Source organism: Hydra vulgaris, chromosome 04 (genome assembly GCF_038396675.1).
Source record: "Hydra vulgaris chromosome 04, alternate assembly HydraT2T_AEP".
NCBI classification, from domain to species: domain Eukaryota; kingdom Metazoa; phylum Cnidaria; class Hydrozoa; order Anthoathecata; family Hydridae; genus Hydra; species Hydra vulgaris.
The window spans coordinates 11651240-11671533 of record NC_088923.1 but is presented as its reverse complement, the minus strand read 5'-3'; the positions used below and the strand labels follow the sequence as shown (position 1 = coordinate 11671533).

At 27.6% G+C, this 20294-nt stretch overlaps 1 protein-coding gene and 1 long non-coding RNA gene across 2 annotated transcripts in view; both read right to left on the bottom strand.

Annotated features, from left to right (window-relative positions):
* Window positions 1-20294, bottom strand: part of LOC100205235 (tRNA dimethylallyltransferase) — a 52199-nt gene that overhangs the window by 22045 nt on the left and 9860 nt on the right. The window contains exon 2 of the mRNA XM_065795459.1: window positions 8676-8922. Coding sequence (XP_065651531.1) covers window positions 8676-8922 — 247 coding nt within the window. The remainder of the gene's footprint in view (window positions 1-8675; window positions 8923-20294) is intronic.
* On the bottom strand, window positions 5457-6547 carry LOC136079567 (uncharacterized). Its single transcript, XR_010638028.1, has 4 exons — window positions 6397-6547; window positions 5875-6052; window positions 5747-5778; window positions 5457-5537 (listed from the first exon to the last, which is right to left on the bottom strand). It is a non-coding gene; the product is annotated as an uncharacterized LOC136079567 (long non-coding RNA).

Below are 20294 nucleotides of genomic sequence, written 5' to 3'. Positions count from 1 at the left end.
TATGTGCTTTCATGTAGCACCATTCACTCTATCGCCTTTCTCAGGTCATGAAATCTTGTATTTCATCTCAAAAATTAGGCTCTCATAACTTCTGCAGAATCTTTAACAGTATCAATAATAAGAGCAAATCTGTTATTCTATCTCTCTTGTACAGTTCAGACTTTGTCACCTCACCTAAAGACAAACCTGAATTGTTTGTTAAGAACCTTTCATCAATATCATCTGTTGATTCCACTAGTTGCTTTCTACCTGATATAGCCAACAAACAGGTTGATCCAGTAATTGACATTTGTATCACTCCAGCTTCTGCATCTTAAGTGATTTCATGCATAGACTCTACCACAGCTTGTGGTCTGGACAACAAGCTGTGGTAGAGCTCAAGCCAACAACATACCTGTTGTTGGCTTGCAGAAGTGCTCTCCGGAGTTGTCACCCATACTTTCAAAACTATTTAACAACGATTTGATTCGTTTAACTACCGTCCTATTAGTCTACTTCCTATCATAAGCAAGGTTTTTGAATATTTAATTAAAAAATACTTAATCTTTCATCTTAAATCTAATAACTTACTTTCTGATCATCAATATGGATTTCAATCCTCTCCTTCTACAGCTGATTTACTAACAGTAATAACTGATAGGTTTTATTGTGGATTAGATAAAGGTGGAGAGATTAAACTGCTCTTGACATTTCTAAAGCTTTTGATAAAGTTTAGCCTGCTGGTCTTCTCCATAAGCTTTCTTCTTACGGTATATCTGGTCACATCTTCAAGATTATTGGATCCATCCTTTCCAATCGTAGTATAAAAATTGTTCTCGATGGACAGCATTCTTCTTATTCTGTAACTTCAAGGGTTCCTCAAGGTTCAATCTTTGGCCCTTTACTCTTTTTAATTTACATTAACGATCTTCCAGATATTCTCACATCTATAGTGGCATTGTTCGCTGATGATACTACCACTTATTCTTGTCATGATAAGTAGCCAACACTTTCTGAATGCTTGGAGGGGGCATTTGAGCTTGAAAAAGATCTCACTTCTGCTACAGCATGGGGCTCGCAGTAGCTGGTGAACTTTGATTCAGATAAAACTCAATTTTTTTCAGCTAATCGTTATCGCAATAATTTAGATCTTTCTACATTTATGAACGGTAATGTACTCGATGAGTCATCTGCTCTTCATCTTCTAGGAATAACTCTTACTTATGATTTTTCTTGGAAATCATATATCAAATCCATTGAAAAATTAGCATCTGCTAAGGTTGCTCCTCTTTATCAAGTTCAACATTTTCATATTCCTTATTTTATTCTTTATCATTACAAATCTCAAATCGGTCCTTGTATGGTATGCTGTTGCCATATCTGGGGCAGTTCTTCCAATGATGCACTTTCTCTTTTAGACAAGGTACAAAAACACATCGTAAACATAGTTGGACCTGCTCTTGCAGCCAACCATTAACCATTATCACATCGTCGTAAGGTTGCTTCTCTTTCTCTTTTCTACAAATACTATAGTGGGCACTGCTCTAAAGAGCTAGCATTTCTTGTGCCATATACTAAAATTCATTCTTGTCTTACTCAATTGAGTTTCATCCTTTTTCTGTGACTATTCCTAAGTGCTCCAAAATTCTTATTCATCTAGCTTTTTCCTCAAACATCAGTTCTTTGGAATTCGCTTCCTTTATCTTGCTTTCCTGATTCATTCTGTATCCATTATACTTGCACTCGGACCCCAGTCAATAAATATTTTGGTACGTTGTCAAGGCCTGCATAGAATGCCATGATTTAATGCAAACTGTAAGTGTTTTTAATATGCATTTTTTAATATGCACCATGTATATATATGCATGTATATATATATATACATATATATATATATATATATATATATTTATTATTATTTATATATATATATATTGTTTTTATATATATATATATTATTTTTATATATATATATATTTATTTATTTATATATATACCATTGCGTGTTGTCTTTAATTTTTTTCATAAAATGCACACATGTTGCTTTTTTAAATTAAATATTTCAATAAATTCGAAAACTGGAAAAAGTTTTGAAACTAAAAAATGTTAATTAATTGATTAAATTTTTTGGTTTGGGCAGGCAATTTATTTGCCTGCTCAAATTCTAATTTTTCAGTCAATATAAGCACACTCCCTGCATGCTCTATTTGTCAGTCAATGTATGTACACTACTTGCATGTTCTACCTGTGTACACTTTGCTGCACTAAATAAATTAGTTGCTAAAGCAAAAATGAAAAAATAATTTAAAAAAACATAAGCCTTTACATTAGTATATCTCTATTTTTCTCTCTATCTTATATATATATATATCAGGCCTTGTTAAGAAGCGTTACAATGCAGCTCGCATTTTGCTTGCGAAAAGGCAATTTGCCTACGCGTTCAGCAGTTTTGCATTACGCAAAAACTTATATCTTTTAGAATATTTTTAATCATCTTTTGATATCGTTTATGTTACGTTTATACTGAAGATATAAAGTCGTAAGTAAAAGCATTTAACCGCAATTGTAAACTAATAGATTTTTTGTTAAAAAAATAGTTTGTTTAATAATTTTTTTTATTGTTGTTAAAAATTAGTTAAAAAAATTAAAGTGTTTTAAATTTTATCTTAAGGAATTGAATATATAAATTCCTTTTAAATGTAAAAATTATTTTTTGTCATAATAGTTTAAAAAATGCACGATTTATTTTAATGTAAATATTTTATTAATAAGATATTTTGTTTATTGTTAATTCAGTAACGTAAAGTTTTAACGACGTTTGTTTAATTTATGAAAATAAATTATGATCACGAATATGTTATCGGTAACTGATAAATAACAAAAAACTCTTTATTGTTTAAAAACATTATTAAAAAGAGTTCATAAATTAAATAAGAAAAAATTTATTAGCAGTTAATAAAATAATCAAAAACCAACTGTAAAATCATAAGAAAATAAACAAACATTATTTTACGTTTTATGAAAAAAATATTTTTTTCAAAATAAAATTAAGTTCATATTTAAAAAAAATAATAAAAATGATTTTTTAAATAAGAACTTAGACTTTGTTTGTAATTTTTGTTCTAGTGAGAAAAAAACTAACTGTTTGTATGATATTTAACGCGTTAATAAAATAACTTTAATTACAATGCGGTACTTGAAAAGATGCTAGTGACGCAATATAACTTCTAACGATGCAAAATATATTTGCTGAGTTGAGTTACTTAGAAATGCGTTACGCGTTTTCGCTACGCAGCGTAATCTCGTAACAAGGCCTGATATATATATATATATGTATACATATATGTATATATATATACATATATGCATATATATATGTATACATATATACATGTATATATACATATATATGTATATATATACATATATATATATATATATATATATATATATATATATATATATATATATATATATATATATATATATATATATATATATATACACACACATATATATATATATATATATATATATATATATATATACATATATATATATACACAGTTAGCCTTAAGTAAATTTAGGTTTTCTGAATTGTGTCCAAATTAATTTTAACGTTTTATGAAAGATTATAGTTTGCTGATTACTATGTATATATAGTACACCAAATCAGAAAACACCTATTAAGTAATTATCGCGCCTTTTATTTTGCGGTATTGCATTATATTACATAGTTTAAGAGTGGATAATCACATAATCAGAATGTTTTAAATCATCAAAATATTTACAAATATAAAATTGGAAACTATTTCTTCTTGAATTGAATCACTAAAAATATAAACATTTAGATCAACATATCCAAGAGAAACAAGATGTTTTCCATTTTAAGAATTTAATGCCCTTACTAAATTATGTCCATAATTAGAATTATTTGTGGATACCTTGTACCGGTTCCACGAGGCAGTTTTGAAGAGGTAGTGAACACTTTCTCCTGATTGCTCCGAATAAACTCCAAGGCCCATTTTTTTTGTTTTACAGAATTCAGATACATGATTGAACAGCATAAGAAATTTTGGTGTTAAAGTAATACCATGTTCCAACATCAAACTTTAATAGCAGGTTTTTAAATTTTCGATATTAGTTTGAAAGTTTTCATCTGGATCCAAAGCAAGACTCAACAATTAAATTTAACAACCTTAAGCATTCTCCAAAAGACTTTAGTTTAATTGGAAGCTTATCATTAAAGACTTCCCACTTTTTAAGAATTTTTCGAGAAGAATTTCCATTATTTTCCATCACATTCCATTTTCCACTATGCTGACCAGTCTTAATAATTTGCAACTGTTCGTAAATCTTCTTCATATTCATTTCCAACGAAATCCGCTCCATGTTATCCATTACATGGTTGACAGCTCCCTCCATTATATGAAGCTCCGGTAAAACAAGTCTATCTACAAGAAATTCAGAGGGGTTTCCATGTACTAATACAGGGTTTATACAATTCTAAAAATGTTGTGCACACTTAGGTTTTGAACCAGATTCTTTGAATTTTGTATAGTTGTTTTGACAGCTCTCGAAGGTTCTGTATGAAGCATTTGTCCAAGTTTCTCTTCTATCCCACTCACATACATAACAGGGATGAATTAAACTGCTACTGGAGATATACCTGTCAGAATTTGACTAAGTTTTATGTCGCATACCCCAATGTGCTCAACATTTTCAAGATTTAATTTTTCAAATAATATTTTAATGTTTAAATATCTTTCTGGGATTTCTGGAGCTACTAGAAGAAGAAATGAAGCATTTACTGACGAATCTTTAAGTATTTTTTTTTAGACCATCTTTATATAAAGACCTGGAGGCTGTTACCGGTTTTGTTTTAAGGTAATCTATTTCAATTTTCCCGTAATTTTTAAAAATTTCATTGAGATTAACTATATTTAAACAAAATTTGATAAAACCACTTCCCCCGTCAACAGCAATTTTTACCAACTGGTTCTTAGAATCAACACATTTAAGATCCAGGAGTAGTTTAACAAAAAGAGTAACATAATTGCAGTACGCTACTGTAATATTTTTACATTTTATTTTTTATTATTTTTTTACCAAAGTTTTATCTATGTTTTTAAATTCAAATAAAAGATTTTCTTCGGTAAATAATAGGAGAAGATAACTGCCTAAATCAGAGACACAGTCTTTCATTCCAGGTTCTACAGCGTTTCTTCTTTTTTCAACAACTCTGTAATTATTAATTTTTTTATATAATAAGTTTTACTCCAAATATTGCATCATTTTATAGTGCAGAATTAAATTTGTATTAGTATTGTGATTTTACCTTATCATATTAGCAAGTTTTATCATTTAATGGTTACTTAAGGAAAGAGAATTCTGAATAAAAAGAAGATTTTTGTGAGTCAAATTGGTTGTTTTTGGAGTATTCTCAAATCCAATAGATAGTTTCAGTTTACTACCTCCTGTCTTCAATGAAATGGTGTTACCTCTTTCACTACATAGCTTTTCTTTAATAACGTGAGAAGCCATTTGTTCCTTGACATCTAAATAAGTTACAAAACTATGGAGACTGAATGAAAAAGGTTTCAACAACTTTACATTGTTAAAAAGGTTATAGATTCAAAAGCTTACAAAGCTTTTGAATCTATTACCTTTTTTACAATTAAAATTATAATTTTTGATTTATTATTCTTAACATTTCTCTCACTTATTTCTCTATTAGTAACGCAAATTAATACGGTTTTTCTAATACCTTGATATCCGGATGCAGCTGATATGTTATTTCTGAAAAATAAAATTACATTTACGACTTGTTTTCTATAGAACATGGTATACAACCTTTCACAGTCAAATAATCAAAGTTATAAAAACGTTTTCTACCTGAGCGTTGTTGCATTGCATTTATAATGCAATCTCTTTTAACTTTAGTCAGACAAGTACTGCACCGCGGACTGCAGCTGCGGTTTTAAAACTCTACCAGATACCAGATTTTTTCTTGAGTATCTTTCTCTGCGTTCTTGCGATTTTGCATATTTCACAGCTGCAAGTTTTTAGTTTCCTGAAACTATGTAAAAAAATTATAATTTTATATTTCTTTACAACAGATATACAAATAAAATTTTATCCATTTCGTGTTTTAACCGGGATAGTCATCTTTGACCAGTCAAAGTCAAAATTAATTTTCTGGCTGAGATCAACAACATTTGTTTTTTCAACTATACCCCTACACCTTAAAAAGATAAAGATATGCTAAGCAAAATGAGATTTGATTCATTTATCAAATCTTATTTCTTTGAGTTCAACAAGGTATCCAATTTTTAAGTTATGTGAATGGTTTTACGTTTATGACAAATATACTTTTTATATATATTTATTTAGTTAAAAATCATTAAGTATACCAACCTTGGACACAATCCAGTAGGGTATCGATCATGAGCTATGTTATAATCCGAAAAACAGCTCTGAAATTTAGAAATTATATTGCTTTGGCTGTTTATTTTCATACGATATTTGCAACCACAAAAAAGACATACTTTTTCTCCGTTCTTTTGATGATCTAAAATAGTCTGAGGATGTGATTTACCGATTCTTAACACTTTTTTAAACAAAATTTGTTCTATTATTGTCTTTTGCAATTAAATTTGTGGCAGAAAAAATGGTGGATTAAAGATGGTTGTAAAAGACAAAAAAGGCGCGAAAAAAAGGTGCGAAAAAATCTTTAAAATGCCATAATTACTTAATAGGAGTTTTCTGATTTGGTGGGCTATATACATAGTGATCAGTAAAATATACTCTTTCAGAAAACGTTGAAATTAATTTGGACACAATTCGGAAAACTTAAATTTAGTTAAGGCAGCTGTGTGTATATATATATATATATATATATATATATATATATATATATATATATATATATATATATATATATATATATATATATATATATATATATATATATATATATATATATATATATATATATATATATATATATATATATATATATATATATATATATATATATATATATGTTTGTGAAAAATTTAAAATATTTGTCAAAATTTAACTAATAAATATATTTTACTCCTCTTAGTTTGAATAGATTTTCTTTTGTTACCTGGAAATTTTACTCATATTTGTTAAAAAATATTTTTGGCTAAACATTTATATATAAATATATATATATATATATATATATATATATATATATATATATATATATATATATATATATATATATATATATATATGTATGTATGTATGTATGTATGTATGTATGTATGTATGTATGTATGTATGTATGTATGTATGTATGTATGTATGTATGTATGTATGTATGTATATATATATATATACATGTATGTATGTATATATATATATATATATATATATATATATATATATATATATATATATATATATATATATATATATATATATATATATATATGTGTGTGTGTGTTAATACTATTATTAGGCTATTTGCTTTGGTAGGGTGACCTATAAAACACTAATATAACAATTATATCATTTAATGTATTCAAAACATACACAAAGATATTATACATGAAAATGTTATTGTTATTTAAGCATATAGTGATCTTAGAAAAAATTTATAACTAAGAAAAAACAATAAAATTGATATAGTATGTTACATAACTTTTTAACTATTTTGTAAAATTTCTCATGAATAAAGTTATTATTCTATACACAAAAACAAAATTTTCCTATAAATGGTTTACAGGAAATTTTATTTTCAATGTTATACAGATACACAGTATCTTTGTGTGTAAACCTATAAATTTGAATGATGTAGACTGTTTTAAGCTCTCTTGAGTGGAAGAGCTATTGATTGAAGAGCTTTTGAATATGATTTAGAGTTGAAGAAATGCTACAAACTTTTTGTGCCACTCACAAACAATTAAAAACCATAAGAAGAGAAATACTCTTATTTGAATGAATGCGGTTGTGTTGTAGTGGTAGAGCGCTCGCTTCATAAGTGAGAGGTTCCAAGTTTGATTCCCACCATGTCCCTGGTAGTACCGCACTCAACTTGTTTCTCTGCGCAGCGGCATTGTTCGTCAAGGTTCGTGTTTCGGAGTTATAGAGTTGAGAGAGGGTTATAACTACAAGTAGCTTCCTCGTCTATAGTGGCCTTCTCGGCCTTGGGGAGGTGAGTTATATATAAAAAAAAATTTTTAGCTAAATGCAAATTGAAACAACAAAAATCTTGTTAAAAACAAAAAAAAACCATTGAAATTTGTTTAAATTAATATATTTTTTCCAACTTAGTTCAACATTAAAAGTTTCCATGCTGTACATACAATAATGTTTACTTATGAAAAAATGGCATTAAGATCTAAATTGTGTATGTAACTCGAGTCAGCCCAAGCTCACATTTTCTAAAGGAGCTACATTGGCTAGGATCATGTAAATAATAATGTACATTTTAAAATTACTGACTTAGCTAAAAGAAGTGTTCTAAGGAGGTGGTAAAACAATAGTAAAACTAACGCGACCCTCTGCAACTATTAAAACTATTAAAACTTCTTCTGGATTTTAATATTTTTTGAACAAAATTATTTTAAACTTTTCAACAGACAGTGCAAAATTGATGATTTTGTTAAAACAAATGTTGAAAAAATTAAACAAAAACTTTAAACAAACAAAAAAAATATTACCTTGGTCCCATGTTTGTTCCAAAGAAAAATTCCATAACAATGACTCCACATAATAGTTTGTGCCACCAACTATGATAGGAACCTTTTTCCGCTTAACAATACTATCAATGATACTCAATGCTTTGTTTCGAAACTGGACAACACTAAACTCTAACGGAGGTGAAATAATATCTATCATGTGATGCGGAATTTCTTCCATTTCATTTGCTGTTACTTTATTGGTAACAACATCAAGACCTTTGTAAACCTGACAATAAAGAATAAAAAAGTCAAAGTGTATACTTTTCAAGTTAAAAGTCATAAAAATTTTAAAATGTAAAATAATTAAGAATTAATACACCAAAAATTATTATAAAAAGTATTTTGAATTTAATTCGATAAAATTTACTAAAAAAAAAACTTGTCAGTTTTGAGTTGCCTGCTTCATTATATTCTAAATAACTGAGTATTACAGAAATTGATGTTTCCAAATATGAACTAGGGTTTTTATAACAAACAAAAACTTTTTTTAGATATATATTTTTGTTATATTTTTACTTTTTATCTATAAACTTTGACCTATATATTTCTTAGTTATATTTATTGAAGAAATCTGAACCTTTTTCGTTATATCTGTGTATATATATTAAAAGTCAAAAGTGCTTGTTGAATGAAATATTTAATGAAAATTGAATGAAAACTTACACGCAACAGAGTAAATGATCTCAGGCTTCTATTTAAAAGTTACATTAAGCGTGGCGTACGTATGAATTTAAAGATGGGAATTTGAGCCATAGGGCTCAATTTAACGGTCAGACATTGGACATTGTTTGGCTAAAATCTCAGATTGTCTGATCAATTTACAAAGTAATCGGACATTTCAACCAAAGGGAATCGAATGCTATTGCTGACCCTGCAAAGGATGTTTTGATGATTTAAACGTTTCAGAAATGCGCTGAAAAAAGAAATGTTAAGCTGAACTTAAACTAAGAAAAAAATTGAAAAAACTAAAGAAAAAGCAAAGCAGTTCTTTATGAAAAAGAAAATAAATTAGCTTTAAAATAAAACTAAAAAAACTCAAAGTTAAAATTACTTTTTGTTACGTTTTTAATTGCATTTGAAAAAAATTACATTGAAATTTATCTTTTAAAACGTTTAATTAAAGTTATGCAAAATGCTTTTACAAATTACTTCTATTGATTGTTTAATAAATGAACAAATTTTATTTAAATTATTGAAAAAGGAAATGAAACTATTGAAAAGAAAAAAATAAAATATTTTTAAGTTGTATAAACATTTTTTTCAAAAAGTTGCACAAAAAAAATTGCTTAAAAAATCAGTGTAGTCTTTTTAAAATAATAATTTTAATTCATTTCATGCTTTAAATAAATTAAGTAAAAACATCTGTTTATAGTATATAAACTTATCCTTATAAAATTCTTTATAATATAATACAATATTTCTAGGGGTCATATATACCCTCATTTTTCAAGTAATATAAAAAAACCGTTAAAAAACAAACAAATAATAAAACTTCAATGTAATGTGCTGTTGTGTCTTAAACTAGAAAAATTGGAAAATTAAATTGAAACATTATTTTTCTTATTTAAGAATATATTACATTGAAGTTTTTTTTTGTTTGTATTTTAACGGTTTTTTATATTACTTGAATAAAAAGGGTATATATGACCCCAAGAAATATTGTATTGAATTATAAAGAATTTTATGAGGATAAGTTTATATACTATAAACAGATGTTTTTACCTAATTTATATAAAAACTTATCTATGATGTTAACTTTTAAAAAAATGCATTAATTAGTAAGTCAAGTTTAAAAAAAAAACTTTCAAACAATTCTTTGTAAAAAAAGAAACAAAAAGTAAATAAAGCAATTAAATCATTTAATTTAACTTATTCATAATTTATTCATAACTTATTTATAATTTATTCATAACTTATTCATAATTTAAAGTAACTTAAAAAATCATCTTAAAAGATTTTAAAAGATTTTTAGAAAGACATGGAAAATAGTTTCTAATGTATAAATTTATTAGTGATGTACCGATTAATTGGCATCGGCTTAATCTGCCACTTTTTGTACAATCGGAATCGGTATCGGCATTGGCCTTTTTTTATTAATTTACCGATATGCATTACCGATGGCATTTTAATACTTTTATCCTGCATTTTGATAATAATTAAATAATAAATAATCTAAACTTTATGCATCGCTTAGAATTTTTTGAAAAATTGTTTATTTTGACTTTGTTTTAAAATTAAAAAATAAGACAAAAGCAACAAAAAAACAGGTTTTCACTGATTTCTTTATGTATCTTTTGTAATATTTTTGTAGATTCTGTGGGTTTATTTGAAAAAATGATAAAATAAAGTTGAGGGAAGCAAAGGAACCTAAGTTTTTACAACGAAACCCATTTTTCTGTACAAAAACTTACTTAAACGTCTAACACCACGGATAAGCATTTAACCAGGATGTCCACGCCTCCTTCCTTTCAAATGTGCATTATATGGCCAGATATTATATGTCAAAAATTTACTCGATTTAAAATTCTATGGCTTTATATCTTCAAAACTTTAACAATTAGTTAATTAATCGGTATCGGCATCGGTATCGGCCTTTTCCCATCAATCGGCGTTGGCCAAAAAAGTGTTATCGGTACATCACTAAAATTTATCATAAAAAATATATACCTACTGAAAAAAATTTTAAAATAACATTTAATTTACACATAATAAGTTTACTTTAAACGATCATTATAATTAATTTTTAATTTTGATTAAAGCCTTCATGCAGAATAAAAACTTTGAAAAAGATCAATGATTGGAAGTTATTTGTAATCTGACAATTTTTATTTATTGCAATTAAATTCTTAAAACAACAAAACAGAAGTTATCAAATTGTAAAGAAACAAAATAATAGCTTTGTTATCAGTTACAGCATGAAAATTTAAGTCAGTCTATAAAAACATAGAATATATATATATATATATTTACATATATAAATATACATGTAAATATATATATATATATATATATATTTACATGTATATTTATATATGCATAAATATATATATTTACATGAATGTTATATATGTGTGTGTGTATATATATATATTTATATATATATATATATATATATATATATATATATATATATATATATATATATATATATATATATATATATATATATATATATATATATATACATGTACATGTATATATATTTATATATATATACATATATATATATATATAAATATATATATATATATATATTTACATGTATATTTATATATGTATAAATATATATATATATATATATATTTACACGAATATTATATATGTATATATATATACATTTACATGTATATATTTATATATATATATATATAAATATGTATTTATATATATACATATATATATATAAATATATATATATATATATATATATATATATATATATATATATATATATATATATATATATATATATATGTATGTATATATATTTAAATAAACATTTATATATGTATAAATATATATATTTACATGAATGTTATATATGCATATATCTATACATTTCTATGTATATATAAATATATATATATATATATATATATATATATATATATATATATATATATATATATATATATATATATATATATATATATATATATATATAGATCTATAGTTTGTTGTCTTTGGGAAGAGCGGAAGGAAAAAAGCGATTCTTACGCCAACACATACGCCACTTTTAATTACTTTTAACTTTTGTCCAACATTTGCGTGTTGGACGAAAGTAAAAACCATTAATTTAATTACAAATAAATCGTTTTTTAAAAAAACCACAAAAACGCAAATTTAATTGACCAGAATGTTTTAAAAACATTCTGAATGTTTTTAACAATATAAACAATGTTTTTATTTTTATTTTTATTAATAAAATGTTTTTATTTTTAATGTTTTTATTTTTAATTTTTTTATTAAAATGTTTTTATTTGTATTTTTTTTTACTGTAAATCATGCGCGGAGTGTTGCTACATCGACTATCTTATTGCCTGACTAGCAAGGGAGTGCTGCTACATCGACTGACAAATAGCCTGACTCGCAAGGGAGTGCTGCTACATCGACTGACAAATAGCCTGACCCGCAAGGAAGTGTTGCTACATCGACTGAGGGTTTGGTTGGGGCAGGCAGTCTATCAATTAATAAAAAATAATAATTCCGTTCTTGCATTTTAATTTTTACTTTTTGTCAACAAAATATGGAAAAAACTTTCGGACAACATCTACGGGTTGTATATATATATATATATAAATATATATATATATATATATATATATAAATATATATATATATATATATATATATATATATATATATATATATATATATATATATATATATATATATATACAGTATCGAACAAAACGAGTGCAACCAAATAATGCTAATTTAGTTTCTTTATATAAAAGTGCTGCATTTTTTCAATTTGGAGAAATAACTATGTAACTGTTTAGAGACAAAGTTCTTTAAGTTTTATTCATCACAAAGTTCATTATTTGTACACGAAAATTAATTAATTAATCAAAAGTATTAAAAAAAGTTGATTTCCTTCAAGCCAAAACAAGTGCAACTCGACAAAATGTTGACCAAGCTGTATTTTGCTATCAATATTTCGTGGCAAATCCTTTTTTGTCAATCACAGCCTTGCATCTTCGAGGCATAGATTCGATCAGGTGATCAATGAAACTTTGTGGAATCGCTGCCCAGGCCTTTTGGATTTGTTCAAACAGTTAATCCTTATTATGAACACCTTCACGATTAATTCTGCGGCTGATGATCTCCCACAGGTTCTCGATAAAGTTGAGATCCGGAGATTGAGGCGGCCAATCTATCACCGACAGGTAGTTGTCTTGAAACCACTGCTTGACTACTTTTGCAGTGTGTTTCGGATCATTGTCTTGCTGAAAAACCCATTTTATTGGCATATTTCATTCAGCATAAGGTTTTCCGACCGGTCGACATACACAGCAAATGCCATCGCTCCCAATGATTTTGAACTTCGATTCATCACTGAACAGGACAGCTCGCCATTTCTGCACATTCCAGTCAATATGAGATGTAGCAAACAGGAGTCTTTTCTTCTGGTTTTTTAGTGAAATCAGAGGTTTCTTTACAGGGCGTCGAGAAAACAATCCGGCTTCAACAGCACGTTGTCTGATTGTTCGGCCCGATACAGGCAGCTCTAATTGCTTTTGTATCTTGACTGATGATATCCAGGGATCCTTCTTGACGGATCTGAAGATCATAGAATCCTCTCTAGAAGTGGTGGAACGCGATCTTCCAGCTTTGTTATCTGCTGCCAACTTCCCCGTAGAACGATATTTGGAACATAGTCTTGATACGGTCTATTTTTTCACGCGATATTTATCACAAATACTTCTTTGTGACATTCCACTTACGTAATCGCCAATAATTTTTTTTCTTTGTTCCAATCCAAGACTGTCGGGAGCCATTTTTGCACTTGAAGTCATAAAAATAATTTAAAAAAATAATCACGCTTCTCAAGGCTTACCATGTTACATTTACCTTGTGATGATACAATAATGCTCTGTGGAACACAACGTCTTGGTTGAATGTGGACTGTATTGATGTAATGAAACACTTGTTGTATTTCACTTCTTGTATTGATGTTCTTTGATAAAACACTTTGATAAAACTCACTTCGATAAACTGATAATTGATAATACTGACTGATTGACTTCCTCCTATATAGTAAAATGAACCTGTGTGAACCTGTTCTGGAAGATTCTAGATGCTTCTTTTCGATGCTTCTGGAAGCTTCTGGATGCTTCTGAATGTTTCTGGATACTTCTGGATGCTACTGGATGCTTCTTCTGGAAACTTCTGGAAGCTTCTGCATGCTTCTGGAAACTTCTGGATACTTTCTTTAATTATTAAAAAACTTCCGTAACGTTGACACTGACCAGACTTAAGAAAATGAAACAAACCAAAAAAGTTGCACTTGTTTTGTCCGCTGCAAAATGGCTCTTGTCAACGAAATTCTGCTTGTGTGCTGTCACCTGTCAGCTGATTGCTCATGTCATGGCATGCTATGACTCCAGACTCCTGAACTGTTTGCTGTGGTAGTATAGTTCATTTCGTTTTTAAGACATGTAAAATTAGGAAAACTTTTTAGCATTGTTCGATGTTGGTTGCAAATGTTTTGTCCAATACTGTATATATATATATATATATATATATATATATATATATATATATATATATATATATATATATATATATATATCAGGCCTTGTTTGAAATAAAAAACCGCTTAGCACATCAAATCTTCGTGATTTTGACGTAAATATATCTTTTTTTATTTAAGGACATAAGACTTAAGGAGTAAACAGATTATACCTGTTGACCAGTTATACACCTCTTCTTAAGGCTGGCACAGAAGTATTTTTAATACATTGTTTTCAGTTTAAGATGTTGAGTGCTGGATCTTCTCGACTCAATGCATAGGTTTTGCTTGTGTCTCTGTTTTTATGACTAGGCAACTCATTTTGTTATCTTCTAATAAGGGTACAGCTCTAAAACTCAGTTTTATGGTTCTGAAACAGGCTGGTGGTTTCCCAAACTCTGGGGTGGCTCACAGAGAGGCTGATTCCATCAACAGCTGAAAAATATTAAAGTTATAACAGTGCCATGTTGCGCATGGATGGTGTCCCTGTTCGTACTTTTAGTGTGCATTGTCGAGGCCACATTTGGAGCCCTTTACTACGAATTAGGATTTATTAATAGTATTGAGGCAATTGCTTGGGCTATTAAACAGTGTTTTGAGTAGTATCTATGCTTTGAGTCAAGTTTTTCAATCAAATTTAAAAATGAATAAATTACCAAAAACTATAAAACACAAAAAAACCATCATCATCACCAAGTTCTCTCAACCTATCATTCACAAACATTCGTGGTCTTTGAAGTAACTTTTCTTCTGTTGAGTCTTGTCTCTTGCAAAGTTCACAAGACCTACTTACTCTTTGTGAAACTAATTTAATTTCAGCTGTCTAATCTTGTGATCTTAGTGTTGATGTTTATCTTCCTTTAATTTGTAAAGACTCCAATAGTCACATGTTCAACCTGGGTATATACATTTGTAACTAGGTTTGAATCCACTGACTATTCATTTATGTGCATTCGTTTAGCACCACTTCACTTTATTGCCTTCCTCTTTGTTCTATATCGCTCTTCTTCATCTCAAGACTGCAATCTTTTTGATATTATTTCTGATCAAATTGACCAAGCCTCTTTATCCATCAGCCAATATTGTTGTTGTTGGCGACTTTAATGCTCATTACATTGAATGGCTTGGCTCCAGTGTCAGTGACTCTGCAGGCATTAAAGCAACTATCATGGTACCTCTTACAACTACCTTAAAGCTGACTGGGACTCTTTCCATGATTTTCTTTGTGATGGCCCTTGATTAGAAATCTTTCATCTTCCTGCTGACAAATGTGCTTCTTACATAACTTCAAGGATTCAGGCTGGCATGGAACCTTTTATTCCCTCTCGATGATTCCAGATCAAGTCTCACTCTTCTACATGGTTTTCTAATACATTATAATCGGCACTGCTCTACAGAGCTTGCGTCTCTTGTGCCATCTACTAAAATTCATTTTTGTGTTACTCGTCATTCAATTGAGTCTCATCTTTTTTCTGTGACTGTTCCTAAGTGCACCAAAAACTCTTGTTTGTCTAGTTTTTTTCCTTGAACATCAGTTCTTTGAAATTCACTTCCTTCATTTTGTTTCCCTGATTCACATAATTTGCAATCTTTTAAGTCATCTGTCAATTGTTATCTTGCTCTACAATCTTTTCTTTTCCAATAACTTCCAACTCTAATAGTGTTTGCTTGCAACCTTGTTGGAAGCGAAGATTTAAAAAAAAAAAAAAAAAAAAAAAAATAAATTACCACAAAACAAGTTTAATTTACTAATTAAGAAAAACAAAACTAGTGCTATTTTAAAAATGTACATATTGGGCAATTCTTTGTAAAAACATCCAATTTTTTTTGAAAATGCAGCCCTTAATCTCAGATTTTGCTGATTTTTAAACCACTTAAAGATTTTAATAAATTATGAACATCCTGAAATTTTATTGTCTAATTTCAATTCATTTCTAAGATATATCTTAGAAACTGATTAGGAAAGGCTATTTTAAGTTTGCCCCTTAGTTTGATCTTAGGAAAGGCTATTTTATGTTTGCCTCTTAGTTTGATCTTAGGAAAGGCTATTTTAAGTTTGCCTCCAGCCAACAAAAATCCGCTATTTTTTAAAATGGTTTTGGTCCTAATTTCTGTTATATGTGTGTTGGAAAGCTGAAAATTTGTACCTTTACATATTTTGGGCCAATGAATCCAATGAAACAACTTAAAATATTTAAAAAAGAACATAACACCTAAAATTCAAATGTTTACCACAATTTTACTGGGCCGAGTGTAACCACAAAAATGCCGATGTAGCTTGATTTTTTTTTTTTAGAATTTGTCCTAAATAGTTAAGTTATAGTTATTACAAAGAATTGTATATAAATATATATATATATATATATATATAAATATATATATATATAAATATATATATATACAAAAATATATATATAAATATATATATATATATATATATTTATATATAAAATTATATATATATATATATATATATATATATAAATATATATATATATATATAAATTTTTTAGAATTTGTCCTAAATAGTTAAGTTATAGTTATTACAAAGAATTGGAGAGTGGTCTTTTCTAAAACAAATAAAAACATGGTCAAATCTACTTTATTCAAATTTACTGCTTAAAAACTGGTATTTTGATAAATTAAATGAGAAAAAAAAGCTGGTAATTTGACAGTTTTGTAATTGAAACAGTTTTGGCTATATCGGAATATTCTTTTAGATGTTGCTGACTTGCTGTTTCTGTGTTTTTAGTAGTTTTATAATTTAGAAATGTTTATGTTGTAAAATTAAAGTTAGAATGCTCATTAATGATGTAAAATTTTCTAATCCTAAACAACTTTGACCCCATGAACACATTAAATGAATTATACATTTGTTTTGCATCTTTTTTAGGGATAATAAATAATAGTGTATTGATAAAATGGAATCTTGTGGATTTGGAAACATTCTAAATAATAAATTTCACAAAATATGTTTCGTTCAAAAACAAGGAATAAAAGATTTTTGTAATCTAGAAAAGAATTTTTGAAATACTTATATTTGGAGGTCTGGCTTGCTTGAGACTACATCATTTGAAGAGATAAATACTATTTGTTATCATCATGAGCAGGTTTTAGGACTGATATTTCTACTAAAGAATGATAAGTGTTGTGATGTTTTAAAAAGACACAAAAAGAAGGTTAAAGGTAATATATATATATATATATATATATATATATATATATATATATATACATATATATATATATATATATATATATATATATATATATATATATATAAATTTAGAAGCAGAGTATGTTTATTAAATATTAATGATTTTAGTTTAGGTCAAACAACCATATCTTTTGAAATGGCTCATAACCTTAAATCCAAAAATCTAGACTGTAAACCAGGAAGAAATTTTGTTGCTTGTGTATTCAATGTTTGTCAAACTGTGATGAAGTTTCTAATAATGAAATGGAGTGTGAAATTGATTATGATGTATCATTTGTTAAAGGTAAATCTTGTTATAAACAACAGTTAGACAACTCTTTAATATCAATTGGAGTCTCACCAATTAAAGTTAAATTAAAAATTAAAGAGTCGCAAAGCATCAACGAGTTGTAAAAGCAAAAAGAAAATTAGTCAAAGCCTACACAAAAAAGGAAGAAGGAGTAGCAAGTGCTAATGGAGTAAATATAGATAACTTAAGTGTATCCTCAACTTTTCCCAGTCCCTCCTACAGATAAAAAAAAAAGCAAATAATTTCGATCATTTGACAATTTTAATGATAGAAAAACTTAAAGTTGAACCATTTAAAAAAAAAATTCAAATATTAACACTTACACTAGAATCTTGAAAATACGCATCAGAATATTTTAAAGTTTCTGAACATCTTATACGACCTGCAAGGAAATTTAAAAGTGAAAATGGAATTCTAGCTATATCTGATAAGAAAATAGGCCAAAAAATACCTGACTTTCTTACAGCTTTGGTTCAAGATTTTTTTCAACAAGATGAACATTCTAGAATTATGCCTGGTAAAAAAGATTGTTAAGGTTAAAAGTGGTCCTCCACAACAAAAAAGATTATTGTTGTGCAACCTTCATGAGCTTTATATTGATTTTAAAAGTAAATACCTTAATTTTAAAAGTCTTGTAGCTTGTGTCCAAAATGGTGCGTCCAAATTAGTGTGGGACCAAACGGTACACACTGTGTATGTGTTTGTATTTACCATCAAAACTCAATATTGCTTGTAAATGCTTGTCCAATGGAATGTTACATACAAAGATTTAATGTAAAAAATAGTATGTGATACAAGCAATAATGAATGCATGGTTCATAGATATGCCAAATGCCAGGCTATGATAACTTAAAGGCATTTTTAGATGAGGAATTAATTGAGATTGATAAAGAAGAAGAAATTCAATTTAACCAATGGCAGAGTACTGATAGATCACAATTATTTACTCAGACAGTTAACTTATTTGAATAAAAAGAACTAGTTGTTTCTCACATTAATTAACTAACTTCACATTCATATATTGCTAAATCCCAAACTCTCTATTTGAAAGAGCTAAAAAATAATTTAGGTTACAATGAATGTATTATACAGGCAGATTTTGCAGAGAAATATCAATTTGTTATACAGGATGAAATACAAAGTTATCATTGGAATAAACAACAATGTACACTACATCCTGTTGTTATATATTTTAAGGAAACTTCTAAAACAAATATTCTGCATAAGTGGTTCTGTTTTTTAAGCGATGACAATGGTCATGATACATGCTTTGTGTATGAATTTAAAAAAAAATTGTAGAGGACATCAAAGAATATTTAGTTGGTATAAATAAAATTTAATATTTTTCTGATGGATGTTCTGCTCATTAAAAAAACTATAAAAACTTCAAAAGTCTATGCCACCATAAGGAAGATTTCAAGATTACAGCTGAATGGGTATTTTTTGCAACCAGCCATGGATTATCCACTTGTGATGGCATAGGTGGTACCATTAAAAGAATAACAGCAAGAGCAAGTTTGCAAAGACCATTAGAAAACCAAACATTGACAGTTGATGATATGCTTGAGTTTTGCATTACCAATATAAACACAATCATATTTTATAAAATTACCAAAGAAACAGTTAATGCAAGGCGACAGCAATTAAAGCCGCAATTAGACACAGGAAAAACTGTTCCAGGTACCAGAGGTTATCATTATTACGTACCCAATTCAAAATTTGAAATTAGTTTTAAAAGAACAAACAAACAACAATATGTTGACAGATTTATACTGTCAAAAGCAGTAATGTCTGATGTTGTAGTTGTGCCAAATCTAAATGATTTTGTTGCATGCAAGTACGATTTCTTTTGGTGGA